Source organism: Corylus avellana, chromosome ca3 (genome assembly GCF_901000735.1).
Source record: "Corylus avellana chromosome ca3, CavTom2PMs-1.0".
Classification (NCBI taxonomy): domain Eukaryota; kingdom Viridiplantae; phylum Streptophyta; class Magnoliopsida; order Fagales; family Betulaceae; genus Corylus; species Corylus avellana.
Genome location: NC_081543.1, coordinates 11011353 through 11025071, shown reverse-complemented (window position 1 = coordinate 11025071; position 13719 = coordinate 11011353). Strand labels below are relative to the sequence as shown.

The 13719-nt window shown below is 36.7% G+C and overlaps 3 protein-coding genes across 6 annotated transcripts; 1 reads left to right on the top strand and 2 right to left on the bottom strand.

Annotated features, from left to right (window-relative positions):
* Positions 1-1490: 1490 nt before the first annotated feature.
* On the bottom strand, positions 1491-5158 carry LOC132173280 (uncharacterized). Its single transcript, XM_059584733.1, has 4 exons — positions 4946-5158; positions 3945-4354; positions 2436-3568; positions 1491-1781 (listed from the first exon to the last, which is right to left on the bottom strand). Exons 2-4 carry the CDS (start codon positions 4285-4287, stop codon positions 1695-1697), a joined length of 1563 nt encoding a protein of 520 aa, XP_059440716.1. The 5' UTR covers positions 4288-4354; positions 4946-5158; the 3' UTR covers positions 1491-1694.
* Positions 5159-5652: 494 nt separating this feature from the next.
* Positions 5653-6837, top strand: LOC132174074 (F-box protein At5g49610-like). Its single transcript, XM_059585782.1, has one exon. The coding sequence runs from the start codon at positions 5653-5655 to the stop codon at positions 6835-6837; it is 1185 nt and encodes a 394-aa protein (XP_059441765.1).
* Positions 6838-7192: 355 nt separating this feature from the next.
* LOC132173884 (probable methyltransferase PMT21) lies at positions 7193-13517 on the bottom strand. Of its 4 annotated transcripts, none has more exons than XM_059585551.1 (8): positions 13326-13512; positions 11297-11588; positions 11043-11191; positions 10671-10866; positions 10143-10353; positions 8799-9474; positions 8584-8661; positions 7193-7785 (listed from the first exon to the last, which is right to left on the bottom strand). In XM_059585551.1, the coding sequence occupies exons 2-8, from the start codon at positions 11564-11566 to the stop codon at positions 7563-7565; spliced, it is 1803 nt and encodes a 600-aa protein (XP_059441534.1). In that variant the 5' UTR covers positions 11567-11588; positions 13326-13512; the 3' UTR covers positions 7193-7562. The 4 variants fall into 4 exon arrangements, with proteins under 4 accessions (XP_059441534.1, XP_059441536.1, XP_059441535.1 ...); XM_059585553.1 differs by lacking the exon at positions 13326-13512 and adding an exon at positions 13267-13284; XM_059585552.1 differs by lacking the exon at positions 13326-13512 and adding an exon at positions 12117-12406.
* Between the last annotated feature and the right edge of the window lie 202 nt (positions 13518-13719).

The window sequence follows — 13719 nt, the reverse complement described above, 5'->3', positions numbered from 1 at the left end:
TATTCTTGGTCCTTGAATTATTTTATTCTTTTTAGGAACAATGTAATGTCATTGAAACTAAGGGTACATTGGGTACAAGGAAGGTCATTCTTTTAAGAATATGAACGTGTATTACTGTCAATATAAGAAGTTTAAATGAAATGATTACTCTTATTATTTTGTTTGGTAACAACACATATACTCTCACTTAAACTAAATCAAGGTTCTTAAAATACCTTAGTGTTAGGTTTCTAGTTGGCCTATTCGTTGTCCAAACTAAGTGCCTTTATAATTTGTGGCATTGGGTATATTTGTACTTATAATTGGGGTTGAAGATTGCTAAAGAAAATCATGAACAAGAAGCTCTGTTTGCGGACTCATCCACTAATGACTGGACAAAATGCTCAAACAATGATTTTTGCCTACAAGGTCGTATGCTGATGTCCAGATGTTTCCCACACAAATATTTTCGTTTGCTGGCCCGTTCGCACGTGTCTGGATGAATTGGAGAAACAAAGAGTTTCGTCTGCTCTGCTACGTCATCCACACGTTTGGATGAATTTGTTAAGACATAAATTTTTGCTGGCTATGTCGTGCACCATGCGCTAGTGTCCAGACAAGAAGCTATTTAAAGGATTGAAACCTTAAGCATGCTTAGACGCCTCATTAACCTGTCTCGACTTTAAGTTTCGAGGCTGATTTTCACTAGTCTATAAAAGGACTTTGAAGGCACGATTTTCAAAAAGCGAAGCATTGTTCTTCCATGTTGATATGAAGTGTTTTCATACATTGCAAGCTTAGCAATTATTTGTGTGCCAAGAGGAACGGTTGGTATGAGCATACGAAGTTTAATATCTTAGAGTGATCAAAGCACATCTGTTCTACATCAACAAACCGTTTGAAGTCTACCGACAGGTAAGTAAGGAGATCAAGAAAAAATTGGCCAGTAAGGAGTTGGAGCTGCTGTAGCAAGAGGCAAATAATAAGCCCGTCTGCATATAGATTGTCTAACCAACGCAAAGGGTTATAAGTGTGTTTTGTTGTAATTAAATCTTTCTTAGTGTTGATTTCCTCAACTTAGCTAGCCCTGAGTAGTTTTACAGTGATGTGTTATTTAGAGGGTTTTCACTTTGTCAACAAAATCTTGGTGTATTTATGCATGGTTTTTATGTTTTATGGTGGTTTGATATATTTATTTGTTGCATAAAATTACTACGCAATTGTTAGTTGTGAGGTTTGAGTCTAAATTCCGCATTTCAAATTGGTATCTTCGCAAGAAATACTCTGTTTAGATTTAGCTCTTGAGTGTAATCTTCAACTCTATTGTAATCCTCAACTCTATTGAATGTATGCATGTACCATTTTACAATAGTTTTTTGATATTAAGCCTTACCATAAGTACCTCAAAGGCATTTAACCGACACCGTAAGTCGTTTTAAGATGTTTTTCAATCTTAAAAGACAAAAAAATTGTAAAGCTGTATCAAACACCATTTGTTAGAATCAACGACAGCGATTAACCTATCAAAAGTTTATAATTGAGCAAACCACCACTTCTTCACAGTTCACACCACCTCTCGTACATATATATCTATGAGCTGGAGGAACAAAACAAAATAATATGTTACAACAATTGGAAAACAAACTTCTAACTCTTTATAGATGTTTGCTTTCGGGCCGATGCAGAATGTGGCAAATAATTCGGTGTCGACCCAATCAAGCAGGCTTCATTCCCCACTCTGCAAATACCCATTTCATCCATCTGGAGAAGCAATGCTTAGAAAGATGTTCTGGTAAGTCCGCCTAGAAAATAGCAACATTGTCAGAAAATCCGTGAAACATTATAGAATTGCTCTCTTATTTGCTATGTACACCAAGTATAATAGTTTTTCATAGGGACAACAACTACATGGGAGTTAAAAAAGGACAGATCAAACATATATATTAAAGGCTGAAATCAAAGCAACTTATTCATTTGAGCTATTAAGGGCTTGTTCATGTTGTTATTTATGTTTCCTTGGCACATTTATAATCATTATAGAATCGTTTGCTAATGTTTTTTAGGATTGCTAAAAAAAAGGTAAACGCATTAACAAACAACGCAACTTACAAAACACTTAAAACTACTTTCACCTTTACGTCACCTCACAACCAAAAAGTAAAAGGCAATCTCTAAAAGTATTATCAAATGAGCCCTATATTCTCTATCAAGAACCAAAGTGCCATATCATGCTAGTCATACTAATTACGATGCAAAGAGACCTCAACAAACATGGTCGGAAGACAGAATTTGTGTGCTTGACTACATAATTCTCTACAAAGAAAAATTTACCAGATTGGGAAAACTAGTATTGGAGAAGAGTGAAAAAAAAAAAGGCAACAGTAAAACATAGTTGTGGTGTAAGCGTAAAGCTTGACAATTGATATAGGTGATAAAAGAGTGATAATTAAACTTACACAGCTCCATGATATAGAGTATCCATCAGTAGAGAGCAACCAACTTCCGGCATTAGCTTGCAAACCCACTGTCATACTTGTAGTATCAAAATATGGCAGCTCATTGTCATCGCTGCCATCATGATCGATGTTTTTCCTTCTTCTCTTTCTTCTTTTTTCTTTCTTCTTGGGCTTAACTCTTTTTGATGCTTTACAGTCAGAATCAGAACCACTTTCTTCTGACAATCCATCATGATGTAGCAATTTATACTTATTCGATGTCCGAAAACCTATACCATTATCCATGAATAATGATTCCCAGGAATCAGGAGTCTGGCACTCCTCTGACAATCTATAATAAAGAACCCAAGACTGAAGCCCCAGCCATGTTATTGCTTTAATGGTCTTTGTTTTGAAGCATTTTGTAAAGATGGGCACCAAGCTATTAGCATTGCTTGATATTGCACAAATCTGTGACATAATGTCTTTGATTTTTGCATGTTCCTCCTGGCCCTCTTCATCACGTAGAACCCGTAGAAGTTTGCGTCCCTGATTAATAACCGCATTTAACAGTAGCATCTGATCAATAGATCCACAGTCACTGCACTTAGAAAGTATAACCTCAAACAAGTAAGATGAATTACTAAAATCCCTAGGTTCCATTCTTGGGTTGAGAAGTTTGCAAAGCAATTCCAGAAAATTATGCAAGTCCTTCTCCTCCAGAGTAATAAGAAGGTGGTGACACAAAGAAGAGAAAGATTCCTCAATTAGGAAATCGTTTATGACTCCCCATACATCTCTTGAATCCTCTTTATACATCAAATCAATAAAATATTCTACAAAGAATTCTCTATCAATGAACAAAATCTCACCATCTTTTAACGACTCAGCAAACTCATTTGATGACCAGAATTCAGGCACATTGTCAAGGAAATTCTCGACAGTTTGTTGGACATCCAAATCTAGAAAGTAATGGGGCTTGGTAGCAACCACTGCAGGTGACTGACCATGTTTTCCCTTCCATTCAAGCTCCTCCCAACAGATATCCCGATTTACAAAAGCAAATTGGGATAATGCCTTAGCACCTTTTCCGTGCTCCACTCCACCACCAGTGGCAAAATTAGAAAACCATTGCAATATACGTCTCGGATTTCCTGCCTTGTTCAGCAATTATGGCACAATCAGAAATCTGAAAAGAATACTTGAAAAAATCACATTCTATGGAGTGTCTATCTTACATTAGTACTTATTTAGATCATATGCACTATATGCCAAATAATGCAACTTTACAATACATAGGAAAATGTGACTTGATGCCCACAGCAGCCACACATACTTCCTAATCAGCTGGTAAACATTATTCTACAAAGACAGGAAAGTTCATAAACCTGAATAATGAAATGTACAGCTACAAGAAAGAGGCTAAAAAAAAAAAATCTTGCTTTATTTTTTTTCTCTTTCAGATGAACAAAATAGATGGGCAAACTAATCGGAAAACTAACTGAAGCACAATTAGTAATGTTGACTTACCTTCAAAGAATTTCTCAAGTATGCAGCTTTTCTTGGCTATGACGGACCCCACTTTCTGTGGTCTTTTCTCAAATATCATTCGCAGGAGTTGACAGTATAAAGCCCGCTTTAGTGGTTTAGATCTCAATAAGCTCACAAATAACTCACGCTGATGGTGGGAAGTGATAGACCTTATGCCTGCTATAGTGTTACAAAGCCATAGTCGAGCCTCTGACCGACCTCCAGACGTCATCAGTGACCAAATAACTGATTCCAGCTTATTCAAAAGAGATATTCTAGTACTGGCAGAGCCACCATCTCCATTCTCATCCCATTTGGGCTCCGACAAAAACAAATACACCATTCTATTTTCTAAAATATCAATATGTCAAATACCTCCCGTCCAAATCAAACGTCCCCAAAAAATAATTCTGCATAAAATCAATTTAAGTATGGATGAACTTTAAAGTCCAGGGAAAATCTAATTGGAAAATACAAAGTTAATATGAACATAACAAAATATAGCCTGGATTTGAAGATATGGCAGCAAAATATGGATTTAAGCGGAATCACAAATATCAATTCTTGTTGAGCACGAGTAAAGGAAGAACATGTTCCTCTTCTTGCTTTAAATTCTAAGTATACTATAACCAAACTGGATTTTCTAACATATGAAGCCATATGCAAAGTGGAGTTTACATAGATTGAGATATGACACCATATGCTCGCACTCCTCTAATTACATTATTATTATTATTAAATAATTAGTCCTTACTAGGTTAGGATTTCTCTTCCAAGAAGGAATAGGAATTATTGATTCCTCTTACTACTAAGATAAGGATTATTTTCTATTCTATAAAAGCGACGCAAGGGCATTTATGCTTATCATCGAAAAACAAATTCAATTAAATTGCTAAGCAATCTTTTGGTTTTCTCCGATTTTGGGATTTTGGGCAATAAGAAATCTTTTTTGGGGTATTTTTCTGAACGGTGCAGTAAGCCATTGTTCTGGAGTGGTTTACCTGCGCAGAAGTTGTGCGAAAGCTGGGTTGAGCGTTGGCGTTTGCGCTTGTTGTCACGGTGGGTTGCGCGGTTCTGCAAAGTCGGAGCCTAAGTGTTTCTGGTCTGAGTGCGGAGACGGCAGTCGGTGGTGGGCTGACGGCGTTATCTCCGGTAGCGTCGGTCTAGTAGCGGTACTGTGCCGGTGGTGGGAGACAGCCGTGCTTTCGGGTCCGGTGTTGTGATTAGATACTGGAGGCTTGGTTTTCATTTGGAGAAGACACGGGTGTTTGGCAGCACGTATTCATCAACCAGGTTTGCTTCTTTCCAATGCAAGAATAGCTTATTCCAGTTTATGTTTTTTTTTTTTGGCAAGAATAGCTTATTCCAGTTTATGATTTTTGAGTTGTAATTGAGTTGTAAAGTTTTTTTAGTTGCTCACGTCATATTTACACTCTTTTGATTTTTTTTTTCATTATTATAGTTATTTAACATAATAATAATTATTATTACTATTGTTGTAGTAGTGATTAAAAAAATCAGGATGTATTAATTTATTATTCATGATTTCAATTTTTGTTTTTCAATTTTTTTATTTTAATCATATTTATTAGAAATCAAATAAATAATCACATAACTCAAAATCATTTTTTATTTAATTTTATTCCTAATCTTATTTTAATCTTATATTACAGAACAAAAACAGAAGCCTCCTCATACGTCATCTCTAATGGAGTTCCCTACTCTTTCTTTGGATATGTTATTCGAAATCTTTAGCCGGACATCTTTACAGACTATTGGGCGATGCAGATTGGTTTCGAAAGATTTGAACTCGATTACTTACGACTCAAATTTCATGCAAGCATTCCATCAAAGAACAAAAACAATATCCGGGTTTTTCATACAATCCATGTCCCAGTTTGTATCTAATTCTCTTACTGATGATTCTACAGTGTCCCTCAAATTTTTGCCTGCTCCTGTCAAAATAGAAGCGGCTACCAAACAAGGCATCTTATTATGCGTGAATAAAGACAACCCAAGAAGATATCGAATACCTGAATATTATGTCTGCAAGCCTAGCACCAAAGAATGGCACCAAATTCCGAATCCTAAAACACGATTTTTCACCCAAAGAATTGGGATGGTGGTGCTCAGATTAGAGCCTTTGTGCTATAAAATAGTTCGATTTTCAAGTCCCAAGTCTAAATGGACAAATTACAAATCTAAATTATACAATACTCTTCATTGTGAGGTTTATTCTTCAGAAACGTGCGCATGGAAACGCTTGGGAAATGTTTTGCTGCCATGGATCGAGTACTTAAGATGGGAGCCTGCCGTTTCTTCATGCGGTGCGCTTCATTGGCTCATGACCAATCATGAGATCTTCACATTTTTTGCAGATACAGAAAGTTGGGAAATATTTGATCTCCCTTTTCCTCTATGCAAGGAACATTATTTCAAGCATATGAAGCTCGTGGACTACAGCGGCCACCTTGCAATGCTTTGCATGGAAGATAGTTCTATGCAACTTTGGGTAATGGAAGATAGTGAAACAAAAAAATGGAGCAAGAGACAGAATATAAGCATTAAAGCCATTCAAGAGGTGGAACGCTATCCTCGTCCCGTGAGTTTTGAAAGTTCTGATATTATACTCATAGAGGGCTTCTGCCGCCTAATTTTGTACAACTTTAAAAGTTGTAGCGTCAATGTACGCAAGATAGGGATCAATTTCGATCAATCTACTGAAATTTTCCCCTTCCAATCTGACTCAGAGCCGATGCATTTGAAGAATTATTGGAAAAAGGAACAGTTATCCACAACGAAGATTGGAAGAAGGAACAGTTATCCAAAGTTCTTTGGTTGTTTGGCTTGTTTCTCTGCAATTGTTTATATAATATTTGTTTGTAATCGGTAGAGATTTTTCTTTTTAGTATCTTATGTATAAGTCTATTTTCAAGTTTAATGAGAATTGTGATCTTAATAGATATGCATGTATTGAAAGAAAATAAAAAGTCTAATCAAGTTCATTCAATTTCTTCCACCTTAATTATGTTAATTTTTTTTTTTTGTTGGGTTCAAATCCTAATTGTTGCGTCCCACATTGCCTAGAAATAAAATAAATAACGAAAAATAAACTCCATTTAAATTGTGTACCCAACCACTTGTTATGATTTAAAAAGAACATAAATCCTTGCATTTACAAGGAAATAAAAAAAAACAACCACAAAAATATTATGAACACATTGAAATGCAGCAATAAATTTCAGAAATATCACAAGCTGTGAGGGAGTGATTCAAGCCCTCGCATATTTTCAACAACTTGGTTAAACAACATAGAAAGACAACAATACACAAGAAGGAAAATAAATAATGAACAAAAAATAAGGGAATAATACGAGGTTCATGTTGCTGCCTTGCAAGGAATTTTATATCTATAATATAAAGTTAAAACAAAATCATATTATTGGGCAACTAATTTTCAGTTGAAGAATATGAATTTCAAGGACTTTTTGGCTTCTATAGACTTTTAACTAATCTCTCTGTAAAAATTTGCTTCTCTTTGCTTCTTCTATTCACCGAATTTGTATTTATATTCTGCCCCCCAAGAGATTCTCATCATGGTTTGGTTTTCCATGTTCCTCATCTTGAGCTCTTGTTAGGGGAGTACCAGAGTTTTTTCTGGCAAATCAATATCTTCTCCTTCTCAATGCCATACTCGGTGTCTTCTTTACGACAATCCCATCTCATCCCCTTGGCAATGGTGGCAACAGCATCCACAAAATAGCTAGATTCCCGAATTATTGCATACCCGTTGGGTCGCACAATCCGGTCCATCTCCAATAGCACATATTTCATATCACATCTGCCAGAGTACTAGCTAATGTCAGAACCATGCATAATTGTATAAGCCTTATTAACTTTTCTACTCATCATAATAAGCTTTAATGAATCAAGTGTTTCATGCATCAATAGACTGGAGTGTTCAATTTTATGCATATGAAAGTACTCTCAGCTGATAATAAGCAAGTCTGTTCTAGAGTATTTTTTGCCCTTCAGACCCACATTTACAGAGTAAACCCCGAATACCTGCAATCGCTCCCAAACCACAGGTATCATTTAAGTCCGGACTCGAACACAAGACCTCAAGGTATGACACCACTAAGGCTTCCATTCGACCTGCCCGTGTGGGACAAGTCTGTTGTAGAGTATTAGCAGTTGGTTAAGTGCAAGTCAGCTATATCAGTGGGATCAAATGATTTGCCGTCGCACCTAATTGTGGCAAAATTCAAACCACCAGCAAGCTCACTAGCTGTTCAACAAGATAGATTTTTACCATATGGCTCCAGTTGGGCCCACTTAACTAGATTCTCAAACTATCCCCCTAGGATTCCAAACTTCAGTTTTGTTGCTATATGTTTTCTCTCAAGTAAAGGTCAACAAGTTGGTAACCTGTTTCTATTTTGTTATTAATAGAATTGAACAGTCTGCTTGGGCACTCTAGTCAACAAGACAAGTTTTATCAACTGCAATTCATTTTTCAACATCTACTGTATCCCATCAGAGGTGAGGGTTCTTGCCAAACCCAATCAGACAAAATGTCATCATCTAAACAATAACCACCTACTTCACGACGAAAAAAACATTAGGCTGAGTGCTGTACCTTTGGCTTTCGGCTGTAAAAAGGCCATCAAGGTGAAGGAGATCATAAGTTCGAGGATATGTCGAGAACGCTTCACACCTACCGAACAGAAATTGAACAAATTATCATCAGACACCATCCAGTATGATCTAATCAATAAGTTACAAGGGAGGAGATTAAGTATGCCATCAATGCAGAGAGAAAGTTTCAAAAGTTCAAAAAAAATTCAAATTTACCAATCATGGTATGTGCCAATGAGACCACGATCAAAGACGACAGGAAGTGTATTGGCAGCATAGGACGAGACCACATTCATGACCCACAGGGGATCATCAACTAAAGCCGCAGCAAAACCTCCATAAGCTGTATTCATGTCCATTACATTTCTTATCTTATCAGTCCCAATGGCAGGGAGCAACTTTTTGTAATGCTTCACTCGCACCGTCCACTTACTGTCATCATGCTTGAAAGTACTAGCACTTCCACCATGAACATCTGAGATCCGTTCAGGTGCAGTATGCAACCGCTCAGGCCATTTAGTGATGGCTGTCAACGCAGATTTCTTAAACTTCGGGTTTGGAACAACAACACAAGAGCGAAGTGGAGTGTACCATGCTGAATCTGGTTCCAGGCTATCATCACATTTAGGTGGATAGACATCTGGCTTAGCCAGCTGATTGTAGCAACTATTGTCTGAAGATTTCTGCCAAACAGCAATATCATCTTTCGTGTTGTACAGTTTGAAGCACATAGAAGTTAGCAGCTCCTGCAACTTTTCATAATCTGATCTCTGCTCTTCCACAGTTGTGTTCCATCCCCGCCAGCGGTTTTTATAGTTAACAGGTGGGCCAGACAAAACCCAGAAGCCTCCAGGACGAAGTATGCGGTGTATTTCGAGGAGGTAAATTCCACCTGAAAGCAGGAAATTTCCATTGGTGAAAGAAAGCAAGTATAACACCCAACCAAGAAAAAAGGAGAAAAAATCAGGCTTTTTTTGCTTAATTTCTATGTATATTCTAAAAGGAAATTTGAACAACCAATGTGGACAAGAATTTAAAACATTCTCGCATTTAAGTCGGAGAAGAAAATAGTCTCAGGCCACAAAATAAACCCCCATGAACAATCTGATCCTTTGGTGCACAGTTAAATTACAGAGTTGGTACTATCTAGTGCAACCTACCTCAATTTTTAAAGGCATCTCCCAATTTCTTGGAAATAAACAAAGTAGTGGAACAAGTACCCAGTCATTGATACACAGTTGTAAAATTCCAGGAAATTAGATGGCATAACTCTTTACAAGATAAGATATATACAATATGCTCAGAAAGAATTACATATTATCTTCCAATAAGAAAAGGCAGAAAAAAAAAATGTTGATCTAGTAGACACAGCAGACAAGCACTCTAATTTGATCATATGACTTGGGCATTCTCACCCAAAAGTTACAATAAGCAATAAAAGGACTTGAAAAGGACTCATAGGTCACTACACAATTTTACATGAGGGACTCAATTCTCTTAGATTTATAGATGCTAATCACTATTTGAAAGAAAAAATTTACAACATGAGAGAAGAATTACCAAACTCTGTCCAGGGGATAAGGCATCTTGAGCAATGAGCCATATCAAATGAATTTGAGGGGAAGGGAAGGCGCTGTGTAGAAATGATGCCAAGTATTGCTGGAATTCCACGTTCCAGTGCAAACTGGACTTGAGCTTCATGATTATCTCTTGGGGCTAGAGAAACTGTTAGAATCCCACGATCTAACAAATCACCACCCCAGCTTGCAACCTAAAATAAGATAATTATACAAATTAAGTGCCTAACTTTTGAAACATATGGATTATATAGAAGTTGCATTACTTAGCATTAGAACATCTCCAATATTGCAAACAGATGAACATGTCTTGGAAGTTACTAAAGAGGAACAAATAAATAGATAGATAGACAAATAAGTAAATACTAGAGAGGAACAAAGAAAATTAGAAGTTAGTTTCGTTCGACATCAAACAGTGAACCATGGCAAGCCACCAAGACAATTCTAAATCTCATTTACTTTAGACAAGATGAACACCATGAACAAACTAGAAGATGAAAATGCCACTCACCCCACACCCAGTGTCAATCGCAGTTCGAACAGTCCCATCTGTCATTTCTGGAATCAGATCTTGCATCAGATCAACATATGCACCAACGCCTCTAGGGAACATAGTACCCCCACCAGGAAAGAGGAACTTCTCCCCTTCTTTCCTCAGCCAATGTTGATTAGATTTTTGCTTGTTAATCCAATCATATGGCACATTCCTGAAAGGTCCACATGATAAATTCAGTGAAGAACTTAAAATGGAGATAAGATCCTAGCAATTTTTATTTTTATTTTTTTATTATAAGTAATCGAAATATCATTAAAAGAGTAAAACACCCACATACACAGGAAGTTAGCAAGGCACTTTGACTTAAAATTTGAAAGATCATAATACCTGTACCAGCATTCATCCCTGCTCTTTGGCCATTTAATTGGTGGCTTATACCCATCAGGTGGTGGAACCAAGCATTCCTTCCTTTCATATACAGGAGGGCAGTGGCGTTCCATGAAACTAAGCCGCTGAAGGCCATACTTCTTCCATCTCTGTACAAATAAACACAAATCAGTAGTAAGGGAATTTGGTACCATACAGCCTTGTTTTAGATCCCAAAAGGTCTATAGCACACAAAAATGAACAATTAATAATACCCTTGGATCTGTGCATGGAGTGTAGTCTTGATAGTCACTGCTGCATACAGGAAACTGAGTAGGTTTAATTTGTAGAGGAGTAGCTACTGATCTCTTGGGAGATTGGACATCCCTTGCAACATTCTTGGTGTTAAACCTGTTCTTCTCAGAACAAAAGATTCCACCAAGGTAAAATGAAAATCCACATAGCACAATAAACATGATTGACATGGGGACAAGCCTTGAACTTTTGTCCCCTTGGGGACCTGGTTTTCCATCTTTATGCTTCATGATCCCTGAAGTTGTCAACAATCTGCACAGATGCAAGGAAAGTTAAAGAGTGGATTTTGGTTTCTGAGAATGCTATAATTCCACCTCCCCCAACTCAGCAAATATCAGTCATCACACAAAACAGAGGGATTACTTCTTTTTTTAATCTTATTAATAAAGAAAACTGAACCACCCATCACTCCCCAAATTACATATTTTTCACCTATCCTAAAATTCGGAAGTCAAAGAAGTGAAGAAAACTTAGTAACTTACAACATCCATTCTAACCACATCATTCATAACATTCTAAGTTCCCATTTCATTCCCCATTATCATCCCAAAGATTAAACTTAGCATCATGAATAAAAAGAAAATGGATGGGCTAAATCAACCATTGAAGTTCCATTCATCCCAAATGTCCTGCAATTATCAGTTAATATTATCCAGACAGGCTTACCAGATGCCAAAAGAAAACAAGAGACATGCAACAACTTCACTTTCTTTCTTTTCCTTTTTTTTTTCTATTCAATGCAACAACTTCACTTAAATGTATGTATTCATGTATGTTTACCACTGAGTAAAACCCATCAATCTTAAGCAAGATGATAATTGTTGTTACAAGTTACAAACAGCAGAAGAGCATAGCAATCAGATCGATGAAAGTCACACAACAAGACTCAATTTTCAAGGACAGATCCAGTATGCGTCCAACTTTTACTCAATTAACTCGATGGAGAGAGAGAGAATTAGGTACAAAAAAAAAAAAAGAGAGATTATAAAACAACTCCGGAAAATCAATGAAACCGCGTACTGGTTTAAGATCCATTTGTCAATTAAAACAACTTGGGTAAGCTGTAAACAATGAGATCTGACAGCAATCAATTACCGACATACAGCTTTTCCATATCAAGTTGCCTTTACACTGCTCACAATCACATGATATTGGGTCCCAAACCTAACAAACCCAGCCGTCGGCTTCTTTCTCTCTCTCTCCCACTAAGTGAAAAAAGGCTGAAAGAGAAGCACTCGATCTTACACCAGACCATGGAAAAGCAAAAGGGAAAATAAAAGAAAAAGTGCATCATTTATTTTAATCATTTCTTGAAACATAAGAAAAGTTCCCATGATTTCATTGATGCTGCTTGCCAATCAGCTGTCTTTCTCCTGAATCATCAATGGCTGTATGACCTCAAAAAAGAGCATGCAACAAAGAAAAAGCAAAATCACATAGTTCCAATGCATACCCGCCAAACTATAGCACGGCATTCATCTATATTTTGCTGAAACAGAGAACAAGAATGCAGAAGCAGAACACATGCAATTTATCCATAATACAACAACTTTCTTGATAACCCATCTTGTAATTAGTAAATCAAAACAGATCGTTGGAGAACGAAGCAACTCATCTAGAATTTTACCCAGAAAATATTTACCTTTTTTTTCCAAATGCCCATCTGGTATACTATTATAATTAAGCTTATCTATCATCTAAAAATAGGACATCAACGGAGAAAAATAGGGTCTACTGTCGAAATGGAGATCTGTTATGCAATTGAAAGAAAACCAACCATTAAGGCGCGCGCGCACACACATATAAATAGACAAGAATATGTGTCAAAATTGAAAAAGATAAGGACGAATAGAAGGCAATTGTAATGTTAGTAGAATGATCTATAGTATATCTGACGCGATCTAACGGGGAGAGAAGAAAAAACAAGTACCCACAGAACAATTTGAGGGAGAAAATGAGAGAGAAACGGAGATAATGAGAGAGAACTACCTCTCTCTCTTTCTGTCTTCAGTGTAAGTTTTAACTCGGATTTCAAAACCCAAAAAGAGGCAAATGGGTCTGAGAGAGAAGCTTTGAATAAAGAGATAATACAATATCTGAGATCTCTATGACTCCTCTTCCCCACACCTTACTCTTATACAACTCTACCTGCTTGCCATCGCTGTCCCCACTTTGTTTTTCTATAAAACTTCATATTTTCTTCTCACTTTTCTCTGGTAAAAAAAAAAAAAACACTCCTATCTCTATATATATTTATAACCATACCGCTAAAAGAAAAGACAATGGTATTTTTGTTTTTTGTTTTTTCACTTTTTTTTTTTTTTTTTTTGGTGTGTTTTTATATGAAGTGATGAGCTAAGGTTTGGTTGGCTGTTGAGAGATT

Excerpts from the sequence above, each read along its gene's own strand:
- LOC132173280 (XM_059584733.1), bottom strand. The coding sequence starts at position 4,287 with ATGGTGTATTTGTTTTTGTCGGAGCCCAAATGGGATGAGAATGGAGAT. Across the intron at positions 3,569-3,944 it reads ACTTGAGAAATTCTTTGAAG|GAAATCCGAGACGTATATTG; the intron begins GTAAGTCAACAT and ends TGAACAAGGCAG. Across the intron at positions 1,782-2,435 it reads ACTCTATATCATGGAGCTGT|GCGGACTTACCAGAACATCT; the intron begins GTAAGTTTAATT and ends GCTATTTTCTAG.
- LOC132174074 (XM_059585782.1), top strand. The coding sequence starts at position 5,653 with ATGGAGTTCCCTACTCTTTCTTTGGATATGTTATTCGAAATCTTTAGC.
- LOC132173884 (XM_059585551.1), bottom strand. The coding sequence starts at position 11,566 with ATGAAGCATAAAGATGGAAAACCAGGTCCCCAAGGGGACAAAAGTTCA. Across the intron at positions 10,867-11,042 it reads AGGGATGAATGCTGGTACAG|GAATGTGCCATATGATTGGA; the intron begins GTATTATGATCT and ends TGGACCTTTCAG. Across the intron at positions 8,662-8,798 it reads ATTGGCACATACCATGATTG|GTGTGAAGCGTTCTCGACAT; the intron begins GTAAATTTGAAT and ends TCTGTTCGGTAG.